The 26,503-nt window shown below is 52.4% G+C and overlaps 8 protein-coding genes across 8 annotated transcripts; 2 read left to right on the forward strand and 6 right to left on the reverse strand.

The window, feature by feature from the left end:
* Nucleotides 1-202: 202 nt before the first annotated feature.
* On the reverse strand, nt 203-2,021 carry A1O1_00719 (asparaginyl-tRNA synthetase; the record flags this gene model as incomplete). Its single annotated transcript, XM_007721636.1, has 3 exons — nt 203-1,447; nt 1,500-1,617; nt 1,672-2,021. The coding sequence occupies 3 exons, from the start codon at nt 2,019-2,021 to the stop codon at nt 203-205; spliced, it is 1,713 nt and encodes a 570-aa protein (XP_007719826.1).
* Nucleotides 2,022-2,768: 747 nt separating this feature from the next.
* On the forward strand, nt 2,769-3,521 carry A1O1_00720 (uncharacterized protein; the record flags this gene model as incomplete). The annotated part of the gene is made up of 1 exon (XM_007721637.1): nt 2,769-3,521. One exon carries the CDS (start codon nt 2,769-2,771, stop codon nt 3,519-3,521), a length of 753 nt encoding a protein of 250 aa, XP_007719827.1.
* A 312-nt stretch (nt 3,522-3,833) lies between these two features.
* On the reverse strand, nt 3,834-5,523 carry A1O1_00721 (uncharacterized protein; the record flags this gene model as incomplete). Its single annotated transcript, XM_007721638.1, has 2 exons — nt 3,834-4,911; nt 4,994-5,523. 2 exons carry the CDS (start codon nt 5,521-5,523, stop codon nt 3,834-3,836), a joined length of 1,608 nt encoding a protein of 535 aa, XP_007719828.1.
* Nucleotides 5,524-6,463: 940 nt separating this feature from the next.
* Nucleotides 6,464-7,858, reverse strand: A1O1_00722 (uncharacterized protein; the record flags this gene model as incomplete). The annotated part of the gene is made up of 1 exon (XM_007721639.1): nt 6,464-7,858. The coding sequence occupies one exon, from the start codon at nt 7,856-7,858 to the stop codon at nt 6,464-6,466; it is 1,395 nt and encodes a 464-aa protein (XP_007719829.1).
* Nucleotides 7,859-11,617: 3,759 nt separating this feature from the next.
* On the reverse strand, nt 11,618-12,710 carry A1O1_00723 (uncharacterized protein; the record flags this gene model as incomplete). The annotated part of the gene is made up of 2 exons (XM_007721640.1): nt 11,618-12,485; nt 12,622-12,710. 2 exons carry the CDS (start codon nt 12,708-12,710, stop codon nt 11,618-11,620), a joined length of 957 nt encoding a protein of 318 aa, XP_007719830.1.
* Nucleotides 12,711-14,751: 2,041 nt separating this feature from the next.
* On the forward strand, nt 14,752-17,592 carry A1O1_00724 (uncharacterized protein; the record flags this gene model as incomplete). The annotated part of the gene is made up of 1 exon (XM_007721641.1): nt 14,752-17,592. The coding sequence occupies one exon, from the start codon at nt 14,752-14,754 to the stop codon at nt 17,590-17,592; it is 2,841 nt and encodes a 946-aa protein (XP_007719831.1).
* A 1,257-nt stretch (nt 17,593-18,849) lies between these two features.
* A1O1_00725 (uncharacterized protein) lies at nt 18,850-20,733 on the reverse strand (the record flags this gene model as incomplete). Its single annotated transcript, XM_007721642.1, has 3 exons — nt 18,850-20,009; nt 20,314-20,484; nt 20,679-20,733. The coding sequence occupies 3 exons, from the start codon at nt 20,731-20,733 to the stop codon at nt 18,850-18,852; spliced, it is 1,386 nt and encodes a 461-aa protein (XP_007719832.1).
* A 2,722-nt stretch (nt 20,734-23,455) lies between these two features.
* On the reverse strand, nt 23,456-26,168 carry A1O1_00726 (uncharacterized protein; the record flags this gene model as incomplete). The annotated part of the gene is made up of 3 exons (XM_007721643.1): nt 23,456-25,724; nt 25,778-25,864; nt 25,918-26,168. 3 exons carry the CDS (start codon nt 26,166-26,168, stop codon nt 23,456-23,458), a joined length of 2,607 nt encoding a protein of 868 aa, XP_007719833.1.
* Nucleotides 26,169-26,503: the final 335 nt, after the last annotated feature.

The following is a 26,503-nucleotide window of genomic DNA, read 5'->3' on the forward strand; positions in this document are numbered from 1 at the left end:
GTGCCTTACGAACAGACCAAGTATTCCGCTGGAAAAATATCAGAATAGACCCCGAGAAGAATATCTGTTTCACACATTATGTACTATACATCTACCCGTAGGCGCGTTTGGACCCCGGATCGTTTACAAGAATCTGTCCGCTTTCCCCGACCTGGTCTTACAGCCGCTTCAACCTGAGGGTGAGAAACGAGATTGCCTTCTCCTAGCAGTCAGCCCGTCCCCATGTCCTGGGAAACCCGACCACTTCTCTGACATTGCTCACCCCTGTGAGATAGGCCAGCAGTCGGTCGAACCCCAAGCCATATCCACCATGGGGACTGCTTCCAAACCGTCTGAGGTCAGCGTACCATTTCAAACTCCCGAGGCTTTCATCCGGTTGCAAGAACGGGTACGCATCGCCATTGGGCGTCTCCGTCTTCTTGAGCAGTCCTTTCTCACGCATGTTCGTGATTAAGTTCTCAAGACGGTGCTCTCTGAGACTTCCGCCGACGACCTCACAATATCCGAAGGGCAAAAGGAGGTCGAAACAGGCGACCGTATCCCTGTCGCTCGCTAATGAGGTAGATTCGACATGGTCTGGTTGCTGGATTGACGCCCCAAAGGACGAAGGTAGCATGTAAAACGGCTTGATGGTCCGCGGATAGTGAGTGACAAACACTGGTTTGCCGTTCGCCATGTTCTCGACAATCCAGCGCTCATGTTCCAGTTGAAGACCATGTTCCCACTGAGGCGGAGTTGCGAAAAGTTTCCCGCCGCTCGCGTCATGCGCCTCTTCGAGAGCCTTGATTGCAGACGAATAGTCCACGGTAGACCATGGCCCTGCGAGTCGATTCCAACGGTCTTCTAGGTCGATTGACTCGGCGTCTTGAGCCCGGTGCTTCTGGTCTGTATAATACTCTACGAGCTCCTTGCCCGTTCGGTGTTCCTGCAAAGATTGGGCCAGATGCACAACAAGAGCCCGGACTCGTGCTAACAGCTGCACCAAGTCAATGTCGCGGTGCTCAGCTTCCAGCATGTAGAATTCGGCCAAGTGGCGGGGGGTGTCGCTTTCCTCGGCACGGAAAGTGGACGAAAATGCAAAGACATCCCCTAGTTGAGCAGCGTACGCTTCCAGATGTAGTTGCGACGATACTGTCAGATACTTTGGATCTCGAAAATATAGTTTCTCCTCCTCTTTGGACGCATTTGGAGCAGTTCCGGGAGCTCGTTCGCTACTCCGCGGCGCTATGGTAAATACTTCCCCCGCGCCTTCACAGTCCGAGGAGGTGATGAGCGGCGGATGGACCTGATACACAAGATCTGAGGAATTATGGAAATGCGAGGCCACCGCAGAGGTCAAATGACTTCGAGTACGTGCGACGAGGGACTGAAAGGATGTCCGCATTCGTAGGTGGGGGATGGTTCGCAGAAAATCCACCGACATGGACTGCTTCTGTATGGGATTCTCCTGTTGTCAAGGTCAGGATAGATTGGAAACCCGACAAGAGAAGCCAACGTACAAGAGGGTTGCTCTCCCCCAGATCCTCGATCCTTTCCACCTGTAACTCATGGGTCTGCCCAGCGCCGGCCGATGGAATCCATTTGCCGACCAATGCGACATAGGAACCGTTGGTTATGCTGGACACATTGCATCAGCATCCGCCCATGTTGAGTCGATTCCAGTACACATACTCCTTCGCAACGGCTGGCTCGGGGAACACAGCTTGGACGCTGGCCAGTGTAGATCCGTCTGCAATGCGAGCAAAAGCCACCTTTTTCTGCTTCCGCACGCTGCGCACCAGCCCGGTGATCTTGATCTGTTGTGCCTCATATTGCTTGGGATCCTCTAAGAGCTTCGCATATCGGACAAGGGGTATTGGTGAGAGAACGAAGTTTGGATTGGATCGGACATCATGCAACCCTCGAGTGCGACAGGGATTAAGTACATATGGAGGTCGAGCAAGACATTGGTCTGTCTCACGGAATCGTGACAGAACAGAAGACCCGGGACGCCATGGCGATGGCCGCATGCGCCATAGCATCACGGATGGGAACCACCAACTGTACAACGTCTGCAATGTCTGCGAGCAAGCGAGGAATGAATCTGGCAGTATCCTACTAAATAAGTAAAGCGAATGGCCGACTGCTGACGAGTACGAGAAAGACATTTGCCGTGATTACTAAGGCGGGTCACGTCCAGCCAATAATATGCACCACACACTCGATACGTGTAGACTACTTTATTCGATCGACAATGGTGATAGTCGCCAACGTCCAAACCATATAATGGGGGACAATGAAGTTGACCGATCCACTGCATGAGCAGGTACTAGGAGATGGGAGATGAAAAGAAGAGAGGGTAATGCATGAAGGGGGGGAGAGAACAACGTAGGTGAAGACCTAGGTTGACTACAACGAGGATGGAAACCAGGAAGCGAAAGCATCCGCGCGCAGATTGAAGGAAAGTCATTCTGTTGACTGCATCACGAAGAACAAGAACGCAATAAGCCAAGCGATCGGTAAGTGAAGAAAGCAGTTTTTGTTGTCAACTGCCACTGCAGTGCTTCACTGGCAAAACATGCGAGAGCTACAGATATTCAATATCCTGTTCAAGAACGTTTCCAACTGTTGATTTGTTTCCTCCCACAACATCTTCCAAAAGCTTTCCACTTCTTCGAGACCTCGGAACCGTCCACCATCTCTGAAGCTTGGCCAAATTCATCATCACTCCTCATCTGCCCTCATCCCGAGACTTGCAAAAGCGAGAACCTCGAACACCTGTGAAGGCCATGTATTTTTGGAGCCACATATTAGCTGAGGGCAACTACATGATAGCGGCACGCTGTCACAAACACGACACTCCCTTGGCTGCGGCCGACTTGATCGACTTCTGGTGGCAGCATAATAAGGACGGTGCGAAGCCCCGACCTCTTCGGATCGTTTCATATGGCGGGGGGTTGGCAGTGGAGTTCGAGAAGGAGAGCGACATGGAGGCGTGCGAGGGCTGGAAGGTCCCGACCGCCAATGGGCATTACCTTACAGTGCGCAAGTACGCACCTCCATTGCATACGACATTCGCCATTCTCCGCGGCGCCACGGTCGAGTTAGAACACCTCATGTCGGCACTCATCTCGGCGTTCCCAAAGGATGACTTCACCCTGTTCCAGCAGGTCAAACTAGCCTGCCTACTCGACACATTCTACATCGTCTTCAAGAACCCGCCCACCAGAATCGTCTCGCGGCTGGATTTCTCCGAATACAAGGATAGTTACCCTGAATACAAGGGTTTGGAGCGTTTCGAGGGTTTCGAGGGCATCCTTTGGTATTCCGATGTTCAACCCGAGGGTACTTGTTCTGCATGCGGGTCCGAGTCGGGTCACTCGGTGGAGGCTCCCTGCACGAACTGGCTCTTGGTTGGAAAGTCGACACATGCAACTGACAAGGAAGAGGCGAGGGAGAAGGCTCAGCAGAAGGCTCAGCAGAAGGCAAAGAAGGCAAAGAAGGCAAAGAAGGCCAAGAAGGTCAAGACAGGGAAGAAGTGAGCCAACGTGGATGCCATCAAGCACTGGGAGGCCAACAAGCACTACGAGTCCTCGGGGTCTTGATACGAATGGCACGGAGTCGGAGACGGCGAAAACTATTTCTCCAATAGACTCACAGCCTTGCCGCAGCGCATAAATACTACTCTGTACTGTATGATACAGCCTTGCCGGTAGAAGTCACGCCAGATGTTGAGACGCTCTGTATTTTCAAAAGTCGTGATGTTGCTATTGCCGGAGCAGTAAACACCCCATGAGACAACGGCGCGTGCCAAGTTGCGATACTGGCAATCTATGCCTCAGTTTATTTGATCGTTACACGTCTAGCATACTCCTTACCACCTGCGGCCGGGATTGCAGTGATTGCGACGACGACGACGACGACGACGACGACTTGGATAGTCTGCCTCGTGATCGGGCGTAGGGACTGTACTTGGGTTCACTTGCGTTCGTCTCCATGGTAGGACTGACACCGTCGCGCAGCAGACTCGACACTCCCCGCTCGGTCCACCTCAAATTCGCGCCCGCATGATCGTTATCATAGTCAACAGTGGACCAGGCTGACGATGCATTCGTACTGTGGCGGGATTTCCGAAGTCTTGGATCATGCTCTCCTTCTTTCCGTCGATGCCACCAGTAATGTCCGCTTTCATCATGGTCATCTGCAGATTGGGAAGGGGTCCCTTTGCTGGTGTCGCCGGGCTCACGTCGCAGTTGTGATCCTGCCGACTTGAAAACCGCAGTTGGCGGCAAGCCAGCGTGGCGCGTTTTATACCACCACGAAGGATGCATGCCCTGGTGTTCCCTGGCCCGACCTGTTCCACTCTTCAGATGCATGTCCTCCTCAAGCTCAATGCCCCTTCGAGTTCGTTGGGAAATCATGATCTTATCTTCGTTTTCCTCAAGATAACCGCGAAGGTTCAATAAGTACAGGACCAGTAGTATCGGTGCGTAGCCGAGCCCGTATAGCCAGCCGATGCTCACTTCAAGCCGGTAGGGTGATATCGTCCACACGAAAGAGCCAGCCACGGCATAGCCTATCCGCATGGCGAGAAGGCCCACGACGATGAGAAGTGTGCACGGAATCCTCAAACGATATGACCGACTGGTGTATGTTAGGCGAAACGTGATCAGCGTCAAGCACAGTACAGCCGTCACCGAGGCGATCTTGAATCGAGCATCGAGTGCTCGCGGTTTGGCCGAGTCGAGCGTTTGAATTGGAGAGCGTTGTTTTTGGACGAACGACCAAGACCTTGGAATGGACAGGAAGAATACAAGCCAGTCAAACGTATAGAAAATCAGAGGAAGATAGAAGTCAACTCTCGCTCGGAAGACCTCCACTGGTAGGGCGAAAGTATCCGCTTCCTGAAGACGGTGGTATTGGAAGGAAGTCCTGCTTAGAATTAGCTCTGAGAGAAGGGTGTTTTCCATCTGCACGGATGTAATCGTTCCGCCGCCGATACTGGGTCACTCACCAACTCCGCACGGACTCCCAAACACACGCCAGCAAAGCCGGAACCATCAAGGTCAAGAAGAAGCACTGAAGAACCATGGGCGTATTGACAACGTAGTCCCTGTCAACGTCGACGGCTGTGAAGCAACTTAACAACCCGCATGCGGCGACGAACATAGTCCAATACCATGGCCATCTCCTGCCCACCGGTCTCCATCTCTTCCCGGTAGGCAGGTAGGAGCGGCCATGTTTCCTGAGATTGATGGTGGAAAAGAGTATGGAGACTGCGAAAAGCGATCCAAACACTAGGCCAGCGATGCCTCGGGCTCTGATGGCATGAATGGGTTGATAGCACGAAGTGGTGTTGACGAACGTCCCGTTGGGGGAGACTAGGATGGGCTGGTAGCGGTCAAAGGCGAGGAAACAGTTTGATCCATTCGAAAGTGTGCCGTTACCGTAAGCAGTGTAGTTCCAGAAAGCCAGTACTGTTTCATTATATGACACGCCATTGATGACGACGGTAGTGTCGAATGAGGTTGAATCAAGGGCCATCTCAGAGGCGAGGGACGCAGTCTCTCCGTTCAGTTGACCGGCAGATCGACGTTTCTCCTCCAGAACAGATCATCGCCCTACATGGGTCGGTGAATTAAGCATACAACCAAGTATGCAGCGCTCTCTGCTATCTGAGAGCTGGGATGCCGATGTCATATCTTCTCGAAGCGTAAGGTATATAGGGTGGAAATGCAGGGTCTCTAGCAGGACGTCGTTTGCTGTGACGGCTTCAAGTTTGACAGTGCAGTGGCTTCCCCGGATATTTGATGACATAATCACGTACACAAGCAGCCACAGTCACAGTCACAGCCACAGCCACAGTCACAGCCTCGTCGGCCTCGTCAGCCTCGTCATACTTACGATGTCTTCATACCTAGACTCGAGACTCAAAGCGTTACAGCCATCGGAGGTACGTTTGGTGCTCAGGGTATTATGTTAACTGTATCGTCGAGATCAACCACCGTGCAACCTGCTAACCGCCACAAGCGCTGAAAGCCGGCAAGTAGAAGGAAGATATTGGAGGTGACAGAACCATACGGATGATATTCTGACCTCAGTGGCTACGAAGACTCCCTGACACCATCGAAATAGGTCGAACAGAGATTCGGCAGTTCTCGACAAAGCATTCATAGCAAGAGTCGATGCCTCGGGACGAAGACACTCGCTAGTAGCATCCTCGCTTCTCCCTGACATCGCCGTAAGAAGCATAATCACCACCCTTGAAAGACAAGAACACAAAGATCATTTAGACCATCATCTCATACCCTTTTCGAACGCTTGTTCGCTGAGCGCCTCTTTTTGATACCCGAATGAATAGAACGCAGCACACAAAACCATTACACGACAATAAGTCAAACAATCCACCGTGCCAGTGGCCCTGAACAATGCCCTCGCATCGCCTTGTACGCCTTGCAACTGCGCTCGAACATCAGGCCAACAGTCAGACACGCGCAAACACGCGGTCGAGCTTGCTCAGAGCTCTCTTGTCCTCACGGAAACCCAACTTCTCGCTGGGGATGTCTTGTGGAGGAGCTCCGTGCTTCGTGCCGCCGGGGCTCATGCTGCCTTGCCGGTCGGCCTCCGTTTCACCTGGCGGCTTTTCTGCCGGTGGGAGATTTGTCGTGATACTGTGAACCAATGCCGTGATTGTAGGCGCTTGACTGGCGCTGACGTTACTGGCTTCAGGGGGTCGTTGTTCAATTGGAATCTGTTCAGCTCTCTGAGCGTCACCATTAGGCTGATGTTCACCGCCATTCCCAGACGTTGCGAGTCTCGGATCTATTTGATGGGACGAGCTGGGTCTTTCGGAACCCTTTTCTGCCGCGGGAGCGGAGGCTGGCGCTGGCGGCGCGGGTCCGGGCTGATACGGTGGTGGTGGACCTTGGTTGCTGCCATATGGCGCCAACGATGCCTGGCCAGCGGTAGTCGTCTGGGTAGGTCCCGACGGCCGCGACTCGGAGTTCCGTAATGGTCGTTGGTCGTAGGAGGACGGCGGTGCATGGTTTAGTGCTAGCGGATGAGTTGAACCGTAGGGAGGGGCGCCATACGCGAGTGGTGGTAAGCCGGGTGGAAGGGATGCGTACTGTTGGATCGGGTAATGGCCCGGCGGAGTATGCATGGGACTGATTGGATAGATGTAAGTGGGATGATGCATATAACCAGGTGGTAAGTAGGGATGCGGGTTGCCGGGAGTCGGTCTGTGGTAGCCTGGAGTGCTGGGACTGACAACATAGCTGGGCACTCCCACCATGGGTGACCGAGTGACAGCCGGAACGGACGACTGGTCGTTGATGGTCGACTCCGGGTAGAGGCCCTTTGCGGGCACGATAGAAGCCAGGTTGGGATCTGTGCTCGGCTGTCGTAATCCTTGGGCGGTGGGATGTGACCGAGAGTAGTAGCTGATGAGATGGAGGTGTTGGCCTTGCGATGTGGTGATGCTGAAAGACTGCTTCATCAGACCATCTGGCTTGTAGCGATATCCATCGGGGCCATCGTCTGCCTCGCCACTCTGTGCTTGTTCCTCCGTTGCGCTCTCGGGAGTTTTGGTGCCTTTATTTCCTGTCGAGGGGTAGGTTTGTCCGCCTCTTTTCCCTTCCATCTCTCGGTAGGTCAAGAAGCTACCTGATACTCGACTGGCACTCCAGCTCTTCCCATCTGTCCATCTTCTCATTCCCGCTTCTCGCTCATCCCAAACGAACACCGACCCAGATCGGATCGACTGTCTCTCTTTCTCGGACAGTCTCCGCTGGACCCGAGGGAGGATGCCTAATCTGCAGGCTTCGAAAAGAATGATGGCATCTGTGGGAGTGCGGACGTGACCGTTGTATGTCTCCATCACGCCGAACCAGCAAGGGCGATAGACTTGGTGGCACTATTGAACAAATATCAGTGCGGCTGTTCTGTCCAGCGACACGGGTCAGGCAGAGTTACCTCTCAGGTGATCCTAGAGGCGGCGGTCCAGATGCGCTGTGCGGAGGTAACCCAGCTCGCTGGGGACGTTGGGACTTTGTCTCTTTTGCGCGCTGCGCTGCGCTGCGACGCAGCAGCCGACTTGAGTGCTTGAAGCCCGAACGCCGCTTCCAACTATCCCCCGACCCGCCTAATCGATAGTTTGTGGCCGGTAGAACAAGGCGTTCGTTCACGTGGGCGAATTTCGGTGAAACTGAAACTCGTGGTCCTTTTGATTCGGCGATCGTTTGGCGGATGAAGGATAAGCACGCGATGCTCGATCGCCGTAAACAGTAGACTGCCCTCCTTGTGAGGCCCGGCGCTCTGAGGAGAAGGCAGGACTCTAAGGCGGCTGGTGCCCCGTATTGACCATGCACAGAGACACTGTGTGCGGCGAAACCAACTCAGTCCTATGTCGAGGTTTAAGGTATGGCAGACAGTCAGTCACCAGGAGGGCTGATCAAATGATGATAATAATATTAGAGGCGGAAAGGTGGGAAAGGTGGATGTTGCAGGGTTCAAGTTTCGCCCACTTGCGCTGCGGTTCCACAGCAAGCTTGCGCTTATGCTTAAATCTAAATGCCCAAGAGCCCACTTAAGGCCCGGGCGGCTCGGCCTGGCTGGGCGTTGAGTAATTGAACAGAACCTTGCGTGGGTCGACTCTGCCTCCTCGATCCCACTTACAACCTAGTACTGCTGATATAGCCTCAAAGGGTGCGATATCTTCCCCCAGGTCACCATACTACCTCAATGTTTCCGGGTTAATTCCCTTTTCTTCTTGTTCCATCTTTGACGCCCTCTCCGGGTTATAACTGTACTAACGGGACATTTGTTCGAAAACTATGCTAGGCTGTATCGGTACTAGCCCTGCTACTAGCCAGCACCATAAATCTCCTTCCAATGCTTGGCATACTCAAATGAAAGTTCTGCCTGCCACTGGCACTGCAGTGCAGTGGGACTACCTCCTTCCTGTACGTACTTGAACAAAACTTGAACATGATGTCCTTGGCCTCAAGGAGCTGTTGATGTCAGCAGGCGAGGCGCAATTCACGTATGCCTTCATCGCCACTTCAGTCGATTCCTCTGACACGAACCTGTCTCGAGGGAAGGTGTCCCCATTCAAGCACTAGGAAGGATGGCTCATCCCTTCTGAGGTCGACCATCCACGGCGATCAACCAGCATCCGTCGGACACCTCGGATACATATCGGCCCCCTCATCCTTTACCACTGCACGTATAAGGTATGCACTCCCCCTTGTCGGGTTTCGCGGACTACGCAAACTTGACGGAGCAGGTGTCACTATCAATCGCCGAATCCCAAGGACAAGACTTGCCAACGGGACTAGCAACGAAGTGCCACAACGCCGAGAGGCTTGGTTTGTCTTGGCTTGTCTTGGTTTCACTTGTCCTGTGTCAGGCAAAGCAAGTCTAACTCGTCTTTGGCTTCTCGGCGCTGCGTAACCCTCCGCTCGGCTTTCGACGCCAATCCTCTTTGATATTGTGGATTAGACATTAAACTTTCGCGGAAACTCAGGACAGTTTGATTACCTATCATCCATGCTACCTAGGTAGTTAGGTCAGCGGGTTACGGTAGGCATCTCCATCCGGTGACCGCAGCTGACATGGACCTAAAATCCTTTGTGGCAGTAAGAGCTATGGAGACCAGCCCGCGGATTGGCTCAGTTTTGGCGCGGCCGGGGTCTTGCTGCACCAAGGCTTAAGCCACTCAAGGTTGTTAAGCATGATTCACGCCACAAACTCAATTTCCAGCGCATGCCAAGCCTTGGTCTTCTCGTCGCCAAGCACCAGCCAAGCGACCTCTTTTCCACTGCATGCCACGGCACTCCGAGTCTGGATCACACTGGCAGGATGCATTTGCAGTTTGTATTTGCAGTCCACTGCTTGAGTCTGCAGTTGTTATGGTTGTGCTTATGGTTCTGCTCCAGCCGTGATTCCAACACACACTGCATCCGTGGACACGGTAAGGTGTCCTATGGGAAATCAACTCATCAACGCCACCTCCATCTTGCCGAGGAGGGATGATCGTTTGGTAGGTAGGTAACGGGTCTGCCGTCGCCCCGGGCGCTAATCATCCGGACGACTGGCCCCTTACTGGCAGACTCTGATTTACTCCATTCTGAAACATCCGATTTCTCTGTTTACGGTGTCCTCGGAAGACAAAGGCCACGTGCTTCCAAAAGAATGGGGACTGAGCAAATTCTTAGCGCTCTCTGACCACAATAGTGATTATCGCCGAGAGCATGAAGGTCAAGGTGTCCTGAAGACGTACCCGATCCCTTGGTATTTTCTGACCATCCTATACAAAGAGACTTCCGCCAAGTTTGTACAACAGCCCGAAAGCCCGTTATCATAGATACCGGTCCGAATTTTCCGGTCACCTGGCCAGAACGCCGAGGCAATAGTCACGAAAGTGTATCTTGGTGGTGGAAAATGTGGATGTTCGGTGAGTCTGGGCCCTGCGTCGGCTGTTATCTTGGCGCCTTCGCTTGATCGGTTGGCATCATTGCAGTTCAACGTCCTTGCCAAGTTGATTCCTGGAGTTGATTCTACAGTCGGCTGGGAGTCATGCAGTTCCCCTCCTCTCTTCTTACTGTGTACACACACAGGTCAAGGTATGCCTCGGCCGATGGTGTTTCCTGTGGAAGTGTACGCAATGTTTCTGGATACCTTGCAACGCATCGTGGTGTACAGAGGACTATGGCTCGTGTCTGTGTCTTTTAGCACGGCTGGTCGGTGTGCTTATCTCTTGGAGCAAGAACATCTTTCCTACAGGGTACTTGGAGATAAGTCCTTCTGAGTGATCTATCTTTTGCTAGGTAAGCCTTCCAAGAGCTCCAAAGGCTTGTGGAACCCCGCTCCTGGTGCCGTCCAAGATATATTCTGGTGCAATTTGGATCTCGAAGAGTTATTGGATTCCGAAAAGGAGCAACCATCCTCTGAGGAGCATTCCATCCTTTCAGGTAGTCCAGTCCAAGGCATGCTTGCGAGAATGGGTGATTTGCTGCCTCGGCGTCAATTCATGCCATCGTCATATCTTCAAGTTGTGGCCAACGCCTTATTTGCAAATTACGTGGCCTGTTGGCATCTGCTGAACACGCTACCGAGGTGAACTATCTCTACTGCTCGCCTGACTGACTCCCTGGCTGCTGGTCTTCCGTCAATGGTCTTTTTAGGGACCATACTCGAACCCAGTCACACAGCAGTGCCAAGTCAAGGTATTCCATCCTCAGACAGTACATTCTGCGGCAGTTGTATTCGATAAGAGCAAGCAGGGAAATACATATCATTACAGCAAGTGACAATGGAACTGCTGAAGCACCACCGATCCTTTGCCAACTTAAAGAACAAGATATGCAGATGGGGGTCCCACCTCCCCGGGGGTCTTTGGACACACGTTTCAATGCCGAATACCTGGCGTGTTTTCCTGCTGCGTGCAAACCTCTTCCCTGTTTTCCGACCATTCAGCCAACGAAGCGTGTAAGGAACATCGCCTGACGGCATGACAGGTGCCTTCCATATCTTGGTACAGTCTATATATTCACACTTGGCCCCAGACAAATACTCTCGAACATGGTGATACATTCTCTCACATCAGTCATTCCTGGCCTCCAACATTTTTTCATAATTATGATCGATAGCCGGCGGACCTGCGCCGTATTCTGATCGTTGCCTTCATGGGCAGAACCAATGATGTCCCAATCCATATGCTTTCTGGTCTCGAAGAAAGTGTGTCAAACTCATAGTTGAGCACCATGTACGCCAGTATTAGTTTTAGCTCGTTGGCCGCGAAAAACCGGCCTGGGCAGGCGTGTCGACCGTGGCCGAAGGGATGGTAGATGGGCGACGTGCTGACGAAGCTGAGATTGGCCTTTTTAATGTACTCGTCCGTATCGACGTGGAGGCCAGACGTGGAGGTCTGTTTCTCCTCTGACTCACCTTCTCGTTGTGACGAGAAACGGAAGGGTCGGTAGGTTGCTGCATCCGGGTAGTGATTCGGGTCGTTGTGGATGCCGTTGGTCGGGACGGAGACCATGCTTCCAAACGGACAGATTGTGCCGTTGGGAGCGGTGATGCCGTCAGGACATACTACCTTACGCAACAACCCTGCACCGAGGAATGAGCCGAGACGTGTCGACTCTCGTAGGGTAGAGTCGGTCTTGTACATCTTGGCGATCCCTTGTTTCGTCCACACGCCATTACCATGGACCAATGTGGATTGAGCTTCATCTCGTAGGTGACGAATATAACCCGATGAGGGGTCTGAGGCGAGAAGATCGAAGATTGTGTTTGTGATGCTGAATGTTGACGTATGGATCGCGGCGAAGTTCACAGAGAGGATTCTTTCCGCGATGATATCTGGGTCTTGTTCGACTCCGATTCCAGAGTCGCGTGCTCGGTGAATCGACCATTGAAGAAAATCGTTTGGTTCAGTCGTGCCGAGTTTCTTCTCGAGATCGTCATCCTTACGATTGAGGAGTCTGACGGCATGCAATCTCCGGGCGGATTATAGTTGCGAAAGACTTGGTATGATGTCTATTTGGCCGGGCCATCAAGAGTGCCATCAGGGGACGCAAGGCTGTTGGGATTTGTCTCAGCAAAACAGAAGCCACGGGAACAGCCGTGGCAAACCCTATACCATGGTCAAGAAGAGCCTGATTCCGGCACCAAGGCAGGCCGACGAAGACACGATTGCTGGTCCTCGCTATTAGCTGCATCATCGTCTCGAAGACACACACTTCTCTCCATTGTGTCTCATCTGTGCCCCAGGTGTCATCGAAAGCCGCGCCAAGCTCGTCGACAATATCGCCGGTAAGATTACCGAGCTGTCTTGTAAGTTCGCTTTTCACAGTCTTATGGTGGAGAGGATTGCCGACCACGAAAGGATGAACGAACGTGAAATCTGTCTGAAGCAGGTCTTGGTGTGGTTCTTGGGCACTTAATACGCTTTCAGGTTGATTGATGAGCCATGTGATTGTCGAGGCTGGAAGTAGAATCTCAACGCCGTTGAGGCTGGGCAAAATGCAAGACTGATTGTTCTTCGAGTACTAATCAGATCAGTCAGGTGCTGGGTCTTGAGCAAGAAAATGTCTGACCAGTTCATATGCTTGATGAATTGTCTGTTTGTAGTTCACTGTGGAGCGAAACCTGGCGCGCAGCCTTGTGAAGAGCCCGCCATCTCTAGTATTAAGCCACGGTAGATCCGGAAGAATGAAACGTGGTTGACGACGACGACGATACCGCAACCACAACATCACAACTGTGACGACGGCCACACATGGCTTCAGCAAGTATTCAAGCATGGCAGACTGTCACCTCCTGGGAATGAAGATTCGCCGAATTTGTAGCAAGCGACAAGATATCAGGAATGAGGGGAAGATGTCAATACAGACTATAAACAAGATCGTTGTACACAATGCCCTCCGTACTGTACCATAGATTCATAGAAGGGATTTGTTCACATTGATTGAGTGTCATGGACAGAGAAGAGGAGTAGGAAGGAAATATGACTCTTCCAGTCAGCCGCAGCTGAGCGATCATCAGCTGGTAGAACTGAAGAAAGGCATTATCACGGCAACTGCAATCCAGTCAGCTAAAGGCAGCTGGGGATTGGCACATCTGGCTGCCGCAAGTGCTCATGCATGTTTCCACAGGAGGTTTGCCATGGGAGGTTTGCCATGGATCAGGCTGGGCTCGTCTATCGAATCAGAAGCGTCAAGGATGAGCAGAAGGAGGGCATCTGCAACAGACGGATCTCCGGTCAGCATCCATTGATAGGCTTGTCTTGCCACCTTTGACTGGTCTCTCTCTTATTCTTGCTGGTATAATGCTGAGTTGTAAGAATGTGCTGCATAATCCGGCTCGACAATATAACACACAAACCACCCACAGGGGTGGAGATGATTCAGGATATGACTCGCCGGTTTCAGGTGGAGATGATGCGCCGATGAAACGTGAGAATGCTGTCTCGAAGTATTCGATGGAGAAGTCTGCGATGCCTACCAGTGCACTCGCCTGAAGAGGATAGTTTACGAACAAACACGCCTCACCCGCCAGCTGTTGAGGTGTGTGAGGGAACTAGCAGCTGTCACAGGTTGCTTGAACTTGAGGGGTGCGTTCGCTCGACTGTGCAGGCATCCGAAGGGCTTCGACAAGAGGACAGCAAGGGGTAAGTATGGTACACCATACCGCAGGAGGTGGGCTCCGGCTGTGCAAGTAAGCAGCTGTATCAGCAGTCACTTGAACCACCACATCGTATACCTTGGCCAGCTGTCTGAGTCTGGACAAAGCTGCGAAGTTGCTGAAGGGTTGAAGAGGTTGAGGTTGAGGTTTAGAGAGCGGATGAGTTCCATGCTCTGTAGACTGCGGAAGGCCATAATTGGATCATGATAATAAACGTGGTAAACAGCCGCAGCTCAATTCGGTCAGACACGCATTATTATTATTACACGTCCGTCACACGCACGCGTCGCGATCCCCCAAAATTGAAGATAGAGAGATATCGACAGAGATGCATCCCACTCGCCCACTACTACGTACTAGTATGTTGCACTGGCAGTTGAGCAACAACAGTATTCCCTCCATTCCCTCCACTTATTCTCGACCCATGGTATTTCTCGTTCGTCGTCCTCGAAACTCTGGACTCGCAACACCCAGCGTCCTTCCAACCCGTGTGTGAAAGAAACTAAATTGTTCCATCCCGATCATTGACCGCCACCTGGTCATGCCATCGACCGACGCGAGTCTACGGCGGCCGTGTCTATGGCTGATTCACGATTGACTCGCGTCAGCGGGACCCTGACCTCCCTTTTCGAGAGCCTTGTGCCACCTTCCGACCTCGACCAAGACGATACCGATACCGAAGTCCGCATTGACCGAGCCATCCAGAATGCAAAAGACATTGTCTACCACGGCGACAGCCGGCTGCCAGCAGATACGAATCAAGCCCAAGACTTGATCAAAAGAAAACTACTACGAGAGAATGCATCCCCGGAAAAAGCGGCCAGGTTCGGGAATCTCTACTCACGCCTTCTTGCAATTCCCATCCTCAATCAGAAATGGGCGATCCTCTACCTACTCTACAAACTGTCGGAGCCGGCCACCACAGAACCGCATCCTCGCAACCCGTTGGCAGATTCAGACCAATTCGTGAACATCCCGCGCCGGCAGGCCCACTCTCCAGAGAAGTCGCTTGCTTCTGAAGATCAAGAGGAGGTCAGCGCATACCCTCCCCAGGCTCCGCTGCATCGAGGTCGCGCCTTTCCATCCAAACTGAGACATGAACATAATGACCAGGATGGGGTCTCGCAAGAAGAGGACGAGGACATTCGAGAAGCTGTCGAGCCCCCAGAGCAAGTCGCTGAGAAGCCGCTCCTAGCAAAGCAACAGCCACGAGTCACTGGTCCATCTGAGTTGGATTTGCTGCGAGATCTTCCATTCAATCTGCAGGGTGTATCTTCCGCACATCTCGAGTTCACCGCTACCACCACCGTCAAACTTCCCCCGACACTGCCGGTGCCTATGCTGTCCCTGCTCCATGCCCTGGCAGAACCCTGCTTGCTCTATCGAGGTCTGGCGGAGTATGCTGCAGCTCAAGATGGCGGGCTTATCGATCAAAGTCTACGTTCGGCCATCAATGACGAGTTGCGCTCGTATCTGACTCTGGTCGCTTCTCTGGAAAGCGAAATCAGACAGGCATTGGCCACTATTGAGGATAGTCACGATCTAAAGGCTGCCCGCATGATTGGCGTTACCCTGAAACGATGCTTGGTTTGGACCAGAGATGCCACAATGGGCCTCCGACTCATGAAACTAATTGTGGAAGACTCTAGACAAAAGCGAGGTGGTCAAATGATCTCCCTGATCCACAGCTTGTCCTCTTCACATGGCGACCCGTTCGTGGCCTCCTTTGCTGAGAGGCTCCTCTCACGTGTTGCACGCCCTTTCTACGAGATGCTGAGGCACTGGATCTACGATGGCGAGTTGATCGATCCTTTCCACGAATTCTTCATCATCGAACCAGATCCCAGTTCTCAACCGGCCATAGACCACCGACATGTGGCGACGTCCGTCTGGGAGGAGAAATATAAGGTTGACTCCAGTTTGGTCCCTTCCATCATCTCCCCCGAGTTTGCGCGCAAGGTCTTCCTCATTGGAAAGTCACTGAACTTTATCCGCCATAATTGCGGAGATTCTGACTGGGTCATCCAGTATTCCAAGTCGAACTCGAAGCCTTTGGATTATGCCAATACGGCAAGTTTGTCATTGTCGATCGATGTTGCCTACCGGACGACCATGTCGCGCTTGACTCACCTCATGTCCACGAAGTTTGGCCTGTTCACGCATCTAGCGGCCATCAAGAAGTACATGCTTCTGGCTCAAGGCGACTTCTTCGAACTTCTTATCGAGTCTCTCGCCCAACATCTCGACCGTCCTGTCAATTCCATGTATCGTCACAATCTAACATCACAGCTCGAACATGCCATCCGGCATTCCAATGCCCAGTACGATGACCCAGAGGTGCTGCGTCGACTGGATGCCCGTATGCTTGAGCTTTCCACCGGTGAAATCGGTTGGGACTGCTTCACCTTGGAATACAAGATTAGTGCACCTTGCGATGTGGTCATCACACAGTGGGCCAACACTCAATACCTTAAAATCTTCAACCTACTTTGGCGCATCAAGCGGGTTGAATTTTCTCTCAATTCGACTTGCAAACGCTGTATGACAGGGGGCCGTGGTGTTTTGGCTGCAGTCAGTGACAAGTTGGGAAATGATTGGAAGCGCTCCAGGTGTGTGGTGGCTGAAATGGTACATTTTCTCAATCAACTGCAATACTACCTTCTTTTTGAAGTGATCGAGGCCAGCTGGGAAAAGCTGCAAGAGGCCCTTCACAAGCCCGAGGCTACTCTTGATGATCTGATCGAAGCACACACCACATATCTCAACAATATCACGAAGAAAGGTCTCATCGGTCAGCAAAGACATCCGGTCACGGGCCAGCAGGAAGACAGCCTGGTTGTTCAAGTGCATCACATCTTGAAGTGTATGCTCGGCTACCGTGAAATCATCGATTCACTGTACTCGTACAGCGTTGCCGAATATACCAGGAGGCAACAGTTCAGTGCGAAGATCGAACAGCGGACAGCGCAGGGAAGATGGGGCATCACAGAGAGGGATGTCCTGGGCGATTCGAGAGCAAGCACACCGACTGCGCCGGGAGGAAGACGACCTTTGAAGGGGGCACAGCTGCTGCCGGAAGATAGTGACTCTCCTGTTCCACCAATGGCAAACTTGGCTATGACGGACGACGAGACTCATCTCACCTCGCTGCGATCACGGCAGTTGAATTTATCTGCCGAATTCCGCTCACGGTTGAGCATGTTGCTGTATGATCTGGCGCACCAACCAGATGTCAATCTTCGTTTCCTGGGAGTGGTCATGAACTTCAACGAGTTTTATCAACCGGTCAATGTCCGAAGACAACAAGCGAGGCGCGCAAGAGAGAAGCGGGACTTGGAGAGAAGGGCTCGCGAAGCGAACATGTCTTCCGAAGTGAACATCTCCGAAAAGGATCTCAACAGCTCCACCAGTAAGACTTGATCAGCATTTGTCGGCCAGGGGGCAACTCAGTCCTCATCGCGCCTCAGAGGTACGAAGCTTTCGCACGGATGTCTCCGCTGGGAAGATCCCCATGGTGCCGCTACCGGTCATCGGAAAGCAGTCGCGTCGTCGGTCTAAGGGGGAACCCCTGCCTTGGCCGACATTCCTACCTAGAGACGACTCCTTAAACGTTTCCAACGACAATTAGAGGACGAGAATATACCGCCCTCTGACACACCGGCATGAGGGCAGGCATTGAACAGGTGGCAGTGCTGGTCTCCTGTAGGGAGTATGACCAGTTCTCCCCCGGCGGAAAAAATGCCAATGGCCCTCGAATTCGTCAGTCCCCTACTGGTGTAGATAGGCACAGGTGGCCATCGCATGAGGCTTGAGTCCTGATTTCCTGGCATATGTCGCCGCGTCCATGCTAAGGCCAACGTACCTCTTGCTTGAGAGCCGAGCATCAAGAAATAGCATTGACGTTTACTGAACTCGAAAACGAGAGCTGGAAATATGACTTCCAAGCCAGATTCCAGTTAGGTCACCGTTGGTTCATTTGCAACTCAGTTGGTCATCGACTCTGTTCTCAGTCAATTCGGGCATCTCCCATAATAGTTATGTATGTCGAAGAGGAAAGAAGCATGATCATTGATGCGTGAGTTGGGTACAGTGCTGGCTGCTTTTTTCTGACGAGTGCCAACTGTCGCAAGTCCTTGATGATGATCCGGAACACTCTGTTCCTTCTGGGGACTAGGCCTCGAGCTGCCTGGAGATGGAATTAATATATATCATCTTCTCGTCTCATGTCACTTTTTCCAGAGCTAGCTGGTCGGTTTCCCTCTGATATAATGAATCAAAGACCCAGTCTCGATAGACAGGTTTTCCCTCCATGTGGCCCTTGCTGATCTTATGATAAACGAAAGATAATAGCAATGTTTGAATACCTTAGTAGTAGAACATTCCATGCTTTCAAGGGGGATAGGGATAACTCGTCATCCAATCATCACAAATCCAGGCGTAAGATTTAAGGCACATTGAATCCACCACAACGAGAGCCATGGCCAGCAGACAGACCATACATATCACATACTAGTTTTTCAAAGGCAATGTTTTCCAACATCAGAGTCAAAGTCAAGAATCAGAGTCGTGGTCACATATCCGTAGTCCAATATCATATCCATTGTCCACCAACACCATGATTCCGGCAACTCATTGCGTTTCGTCTCGTCTCGTTTCATCTCAGTTCATTTCATCTTATCAAGCAACAGGCCTGATCTTCCCCTTGAACTTTAACTCCTCAGCCTCAGGAACCGTTTCTTCAAGAACACCTCCAGCAGTCAGTGCCCACTGCGGAGGTGTGGGTGTAGCTGTCCCAGTGGCAGGACGGGCACGACCAGAGATCGGTCGGCATGGCCAAATGCGGCCACTGGTGTCACCAGCAGCAGCAACAAGCCGTCTGTCCCCAATAGACTCGTGGATGCGCTCGTTAGTCCCCTGCGGCGGAAGGCGACCTTCGTTAGGAGTGCGGACTCCAGACTTCCGGCGCAGAACGAAGTTGGTGGCGGCCCAGAAGGTGTCTTCGGCGGCAGTCTTCAGCTGGGACGGTAATCCTGCCAGCTTGGACGGTATTGCTGTCAAGAATCCCAGAAGACCGTTGCCATTGCCAGTTGCTGCTTTAGGCGGATAATTTGCGGTGGGCCAGGGAGTGCCGGGAGAGGATGATGCCGGACCACCGACAAGCAAATACGAATCATCAAAAGACAATGTCTTGGTCTTGCTGCATTCGGCAATCATCCATCCCAGAGCGATATCAGCCAATGCGGAATCGCTGCCTCCCCCGCCAATGGCATGGGTACCGCAGAACCAGACTTGTTTTACAGTTGGTCCAGTTCCAGAAGAAGTACCAGTTCCGGCATTAGAGGTGGGACCGGGAATGATTGTCGAATCCCAGAGTGTGGGCCAGAAAGCTTCACGGGTCTCATCCAACGAGAGGGCATGGAACCCATACTTGACCTTGGGTGAGAGCGCGGTGTTGTAGAACTCGAACTCCTCATCGCCCAGCCCAGCACCATGGAATCCAACGGTATCCCAGACGCCGATGATTTCAACACTCTTGTCCGCTCCTGGATGCAGTTCGTTGTCGGCCAATTCCCCGAGTTTGGCCATGTCCGGCTGCGCCTGACCCGGATTGAGTTTCTTGTTGATGCTGTAATAATATTCCTGGTACACGCCCGGAAACCGGTCCATGCCTTTCTTCGTCAGTAACCCCAAAGTGGTGACGAGGCCGGCAATGGCTCGCGCAGTGTATGCGCCGCGCGACCAGCCGAAGAAATAGATCTGGTCGCCTTTGTTGTAGTTGTGGGCGAGGAACCCGTATGCAGCTCGGACATTGGCAGAGAGGCCGGCCCCGTAGACTCCTGTTCCACGCGTGTAAGTAAGTCATCGTATCAAGACGACTGCTCGATGACAATTGGTCTGCAGGGTCTTCCTATGACAGAAACACTCGGCCACCCAGCAAGCCAAAACGTTCGAAAGGCATCACAATGCAACAACAAATGAAAAGAAGGTAGGGAAGTCTCCCTTGTTTACTTCGGATATCTTGTAGACTTGTCCTGAGTGACTAAGAATGGGATCGGAACAGAGGAAATGAGGAGTAGCGAGAAGGGGGACACAGAGATGGTCCATTGGTTCTTGGACGAGAGGATGAATGAGATCGCTTACCTCCTGTGGCTTTATCCACCTTGTCACCGGTCCCCACGCCCGGCTGATAAAATATCATCTGCGGCACATTCTGGCCATCTTTGTCTCCGATTTGGCTCAGCGCGCGAGAGAAGCGTGTCACGTTGCTCGGGTAGCTGCCTGTTTCGCCACTGGTTGAGTTCTGCCAGGTCCCTATATATCCAAACACACATGAGGTAGTCAGTGTCAGTCCGTATAAATTCCGAGCTTAGTATCATGCCAATCAACAAGAGACATTCGACAATGGTTATCGATTGGGATTTCAGATATCTTTCCTGTCATTCCTCTGTCTCTTCCCGTACAGGAGGGCTAGTGGTGGTGAGATGTATTCCCGAAACTGAACTTACCATCACAAAGAACGATCAGACGCTTGGCCGTCGTGCCTGTGTTCAAAGACGCCATCTTTCCACAACAGTCGGAGGTAAGGGCAAGGGCAAGGGCAAGGGCAAAGACGACGACAAGTTCGACTCCCAACCACTGTTGAGGGAGATCGGGGTTTCAAGTTGAATTTCCGGGTTGAGACTCAACTTGGTCTTTTTCCAGACTTCAAACAAGTGCGACTGCACAAGTTACAGGAAATAGATCTTATCCGGGGATCTAGATAGACCTGTAGATTGAGAAAGGTTTGAAGAACAGCCACGCTCATAACCACGACCAGGCTGGCAGAGAAGGGAACCTTGATATAGATGGTCATATAACAGAAATGCGCGACAGGTCTCATACGAACCTAATGCACTGCTCAGCCAGGATTTCTGGGCATCCTCCACAGCTGACGCTCCTAGTTGAGTCTGAGGACTTACAATTGGACCAGGGACAGAATCAGGGTCAACTCACAGCCTCAGCCTGAGCACCATTTGCTTTTGGTGAGCGGAGTTGCCTCGTCGAGTTCAGGTTCGCGAGAACCTGCTCCGAGAGGTGCTGCGCTGAGGCAGCGACTACTAGCATGCCAAAATCATCTGCTTGGGCTTGGCTAGTGAGTCAAGTTGCCTTCTTTTGGTATAGTCCCTGGTGGGAGTATGAAGGGCCCGGGACTTCTCCCGCAGGGACTCTCTTGACAAGAGCTGAAATCATGGAAAGCCTGGCTTGCAGTGTATGCTGTGGGTGGACAGAAGCCTGGTCGAGCCAAGCGAAGGCATTCCAAGGCAGTATTGGAGGGGTGATTCAGGTACGTATCGAAAACGCTGCCGCATGCCCTTCATTGGTTAGTAATCTGTGAACCAAGCGAAGGCTGCCCCAAGAGTCTCATGGTCAGGGGCCAGAAGACAGAGGCCAAGGCTGCACCCCTCGGATTCCAATCCGTATATGCAACATGAGCCTCCGCCCTGGCCCCTCAATTGACAAAGCCAGAAGTGTTGCGATAGGTCATACAATCCATTTCATTCGAGCGTTTTCTCCTAGGGATCGATCACGATCTTCGTGTGATTATCGTATCCACCGATGTCCTTTTGGCACTCAACAACGGATGAAAATCATACTTGAAGTCCCTCAGCGGTCGTTATGGACCTTCCGCTGACAGGAATCAGATAAGGTCGAGACTTTTGCGTCATTTCCAATACCGGCCCACTGGGTCGATTTTTGGCGAAGGACGGAACGGGCGTGCTTCCATAGGCAGACCAGATCCATTAGAACACGATTGGATATGACGGGAAACGCCAACAGAACTCGATCATTAAGCTACTGCCGCTGGCTTCGCACGCAGCAAGCGGCTGGGGCTGGGCTTCAAAGAGCCAGAAGAAAGATGCATGTGGGCACATACCGTCGTTCGGAGAACCAATCACACGCCGAGGCCATCATGTCCCAGTCGTCGCCAAGGTCATCCTGAAGTGAACAGCATCCGTATAGGCACGAGTCTATGTAGCCTTGGACTTCCTTCGCCAGGTATCGATGCACGCGGCTTGATTTGGTGAGTTGGGGCATGGACTCGAAGACGCTTTTGTAGCAGATCAACAAGGTAACCAGCATGACTTTCGCTCGGGCATGAGCTCGATGATGCTTTTGTAGCAGATCGAAATGGTAACCCCCATAACTTTCGCACGCGCTGGCCTTGATCCATGATTGGGATTCGACATGGAATTTGCCGTCCACTCAGCGCGAGCGACCAGGACGCGAGTCTGGTTCGGCGCACGATCTTGAGGAGGGGCTGCTGACGAAGCGCAACTAAGGTTTTTTTGGTGATGTCGCGTCATACATTCTGAGCGCCATACCCATCTTCATATCTTCATGGCAGCAGGTGCGTGTCCGCTGAAGCCGCACAATACGGTTGCCTCCGTCCAACACGTTTATAGTTGGAGCAAGATGGTGGAAGGAAGGCATTGAGCGCGTCGTAGAAAATGATCCGAGCACTGGCTCTTGAGTCATCGGACAGGCCCGAACGAGGAAGAATACCTATCGACGTAATCCGTTCTTCATGGTTACGAGACGCCGATCGGCTGAAGGAAGTTACAGGCGGGAGGGGGAACGGAGTGTGTCCCGACGGGTTGAAGCCTCGAGAGCGGACATTGAAAGCATCCTTCTCTGCGCTGGCGTCTGGGTTGGATGATCCTTGGATCTGCCATTGGATTTAACCTGCATGGCCGACGTCAGTGAGGCTCACACCGTGTCGTCTTCTAACCAGGTGGTCGATCTTCTCTGTCCATCCGAAACGGCACCGGGGAGTCCATCTTGTCGAAGCATGTCGTCGAGACAAACGCTGAGGGAGCGGACCACCTTTATTTCTAACCAGTAGTAAGCAGGATTTGAACCAAGAAAAGATCGTCACGTGCTAGCCAGCATTGTGCCTCACGTGACACAGGCTGACCATCGATTGGAATCACGTGAGCAGAGACATATACGACCATGTATCCGTTTATTTTGTTACCACGCACGAAGCCTCGCACCATTTTCTGATGGGAGATTCAGTATATTCTCACATCCTTTCATCAGGATAGTGTCTCTGCTCTGATGTGCTACGGTATCCAGGGTGCTTTGTAAGCGTAATCCCAACCAATGCATGGACAGCCGACGCTGATGCTCGCTTCCAAACTCCTCGCTATGGGTCAAGCAAGCTTCCGAAGATCGAACATAGCTGCTCCGCAAAATCCAAGCTGGTAATGCATTTGGCATGACCAGATTAGAGGGGCCCAGGTCAAGCAGCAGCATCAGCTTCTCTCGCAATCTCCTGTTCTTCTTGAGCGTCGGCCTCTTCAAGCTCGCGTTCCAGTTCTCTGGCAAGCTCGTCGTCTGAATCTTCTTCCTCGGCTTCCTCAAGTTGCTGTGCCTCCTCAATCTCTCGCTGTTCTTCGCTGATCTGCTCGTCCGTCTCTCCGGCTATGGGCGTGTTTCCGCCTTCCGACTCTCTTTCACTGCTGACGTTCGCCACCGTCTTCAGCGCGCTGCCAGCACCATTTCTTCTGATAGTTGGTGATCTCGCAATGTCGCCGGTCGGATCATCCCCACCGCCATCATCGTCTCGTCGTCGCTTGTTTGAACGGCGCTCGCGGAAGCTCAAGGCGGAACTGACTGAATCGGTGTCGCTCTCACTTTCAGCCTCGCTGCCCATGAACTCTTTGAGCTCGGCGTCTATGTCTGCCCACTCATCTTGGTTGATCGTTATCGGACTGCCATCGTCGACGAAGTCCTCGAAATTCTCATCAGGGGCGCCTTCCTGCTGGTTGACATCCAACCTCAGCTTTTTCCGTGCGGGTTGGTCATCTTCAGTATCCCCTCCTTCAGTCTCACCATCCGACGAACTAAGAATGAAGTCGTTGGCTGTGATGTTCGACTTGTCCGGACTATCACCAATGTCACCAATGTCACCAATGTCACTCGAGGCGTCGTGCTTTTGTCCGCCGACCCCTTCGAGGAAATATGGCTTTTCGTCCAGTTTCCGCCACTGTTGCATGGATTCGATCAACCATGCAGTCCCCACAACCTTGATTCCCCGTTTCACTGCTTGCTTGACCTTAGCGGTGCCTGGTCGGGCCGCGACCACATGCGTGACTCCTCGGCCTACTTTGTCGGTAATGGTAGCTCCAAAGGTCTTCGCCCATGTGCTGATGTCGGCATTCTGAATGTCGGTCCCCAGAGGCAGCACACCGCTGAACACGATGGTCACCCCAGCAAGCACCCTCACCTTCATCGCCGGCATGATCCGCTTGATATCGGGTACCAGAAGTAAGTCCACAGCTACTCCGTCTTCTTCTTCAGCGGTCGGTAACGGCGCCTTTCGTTGTCCGGCCAGGGCAGCGACCCGACCGCCCTTGCCAGCGAGCCGCTTTCGGTCGTATTCGGAGTAGAAGGCGGCATGCACAGCTGTGAGGCTTGCTTCAAGGTGAATCAATTCCTCGTCGTCGTTTTTCAGGATGCTATGGCGAGCTTTGGATTTTGGAGAGGAAATTGTTTCCGATGAGTCCGAAGAATCGCTCGAGTCCGAATCGGTGGCTTGCGATGCTGTTGGCTCCCCGTTAAATGTAGCCTCGGCGTCATCCTTCTCGTCCTGCTCCAGTTGCATCTTCAACAGGGGTTTATCCTCCAGCTGTGACGTGATGAGCTCCTCTTGACCTTTAGTCTGCAGTTCTCGAACCGCTGGGTCATCACCCCCGCTCATGGCTATGAGATGCTCAAGGGCCGAGGTTCCATTCTGAATGGTGGAAGTCCCATCTTCGGCAACACCGTTGGATTCCTCCTCACCAACCTCGCTCTTTTCGTTGCCGTTTTCTTCCGGCTTTTTGTCTTCTTCCGATTTCGGCGTAGTCTGTATCTCCTGCTTTTTGGGCAAAAAGCTGGAATTGATATCGCCTATACCGACGAAAAAGTCAAACGGGCGCACACGGATCAGGTTGGCACTCCATTTCCAAACATCTCCTCTGTCATCGATGATGACCACCATCTTTGTATCGACAGGAAACAGTCTCTCAAGGTTCTTGGCAACCATACTTCCGCTCTCATCTCGGCTGAGGATGCGATCTCCAAAGAATTTGCGATCCGGGTCGACGATCGCGGCAATCTGTTGGGCATATTGACGGGTTCCCATCGTGTAGATATGCATTTCGTACAATTGGGAAACGTTCTCCAAGAATTCGATGAGACCAGGCCTCAGCTTGATGTAGTACCAACAACCTCGCATGCCAGGCCCATCATCAATTAGCTGGAATGCACGCACATCCTTGACAGCCTCATAGTTTGGATTATCTTTGTCTTTCTGCCATTCAGCTATCGTGGGATCCACCGCAGCATGAATAATTGTCTGATCGAGATCAACGACCAACGAGAGTTTGCGCGCGGACAGAAGGCGGCGTTTTGATTCCTCGTCAATTCGACTTGCCTCTTCTTTGCTGATAGTCAGATGCGGGGTGTCATGGGCCATGCGGATTGGTGCACGATCGGCATCTGTGGTCTCGCTGCCTGCCTGGACACTGGGTAATGGTCAGCATCGGACGCGAAAGCTTGATTGAGTTGCGGAGCTTACGTTGTCATATCTTTCCCACAGTTGGTGCACATACCCAGGAACTGGACGGTATGGGGGCATTCTTCTTCAATCTCACAAACATCTTGCCTGTGCGCGTTCAGCAATCTGGCCCGACAAGGTTGGTTCCGCAGAGCACTTACGGTTGAGTCAAGACATCTCCTTCCCAGACCCGCCATCCCTTGATTACTCCTTCAAGTGTGCTGGGAAAATGTGTGACAAACTTCTTCTCTACTTCTTCCTCTTCATCATCATAGCGACTTCCTTGCTTGACCTTGGTAGTATAGGAGTAGAGGAATAGGTCGTCGTTAAGGGCGATAAACTCGCCCACCCGCTTCTCTACTTTGATGATTGTGAGAGGGTAATGGAGGCTCTTGGGGAGTCGTAATAGCATTCCGAACGCGAATTAGTTGTGACGGACATTGACTGACGCATGTAACTGGAGTCTCGGCCAAAATGTCGGGATGCTAGAGCAGACCAAGATGACCGTTGTTTGGGGTTTTGCGGCGCTCAGTTGCAGCAGTTGGAACGAGGAGGAAAGGGCAGTCGTCGTCGGTGAGGAGATCAGAGCCCTGGGACGCGAAGTAAGCGCTTGAGGAATTGGAGAGCAAGAGAGTGGAGGATCGTGCGCTCCTGTCGAGGGCGAGGGTGACTGGTATTGAAGGACAAAGGGAGGAGGGCTGTTGCGCGTTGTCTGGACAAGCCGCGGAATCAGTATGTTCAAGGTTA

The sequence above is a fragment of the Capronia coronata genome (assembly GCF_000585585.1).
Source record: "Capronia coronata CBS 617.96 chromosome Unknown acBCG-supercont1.1, whole genome shotgun sequence".
Lineage (NCBI taxonomy): Eukaryota > Fungi > Ascomycota > Eurotiomycetes > Chaetothyriales > Herpotrichiellaceae > Capronia > Capronia coronata.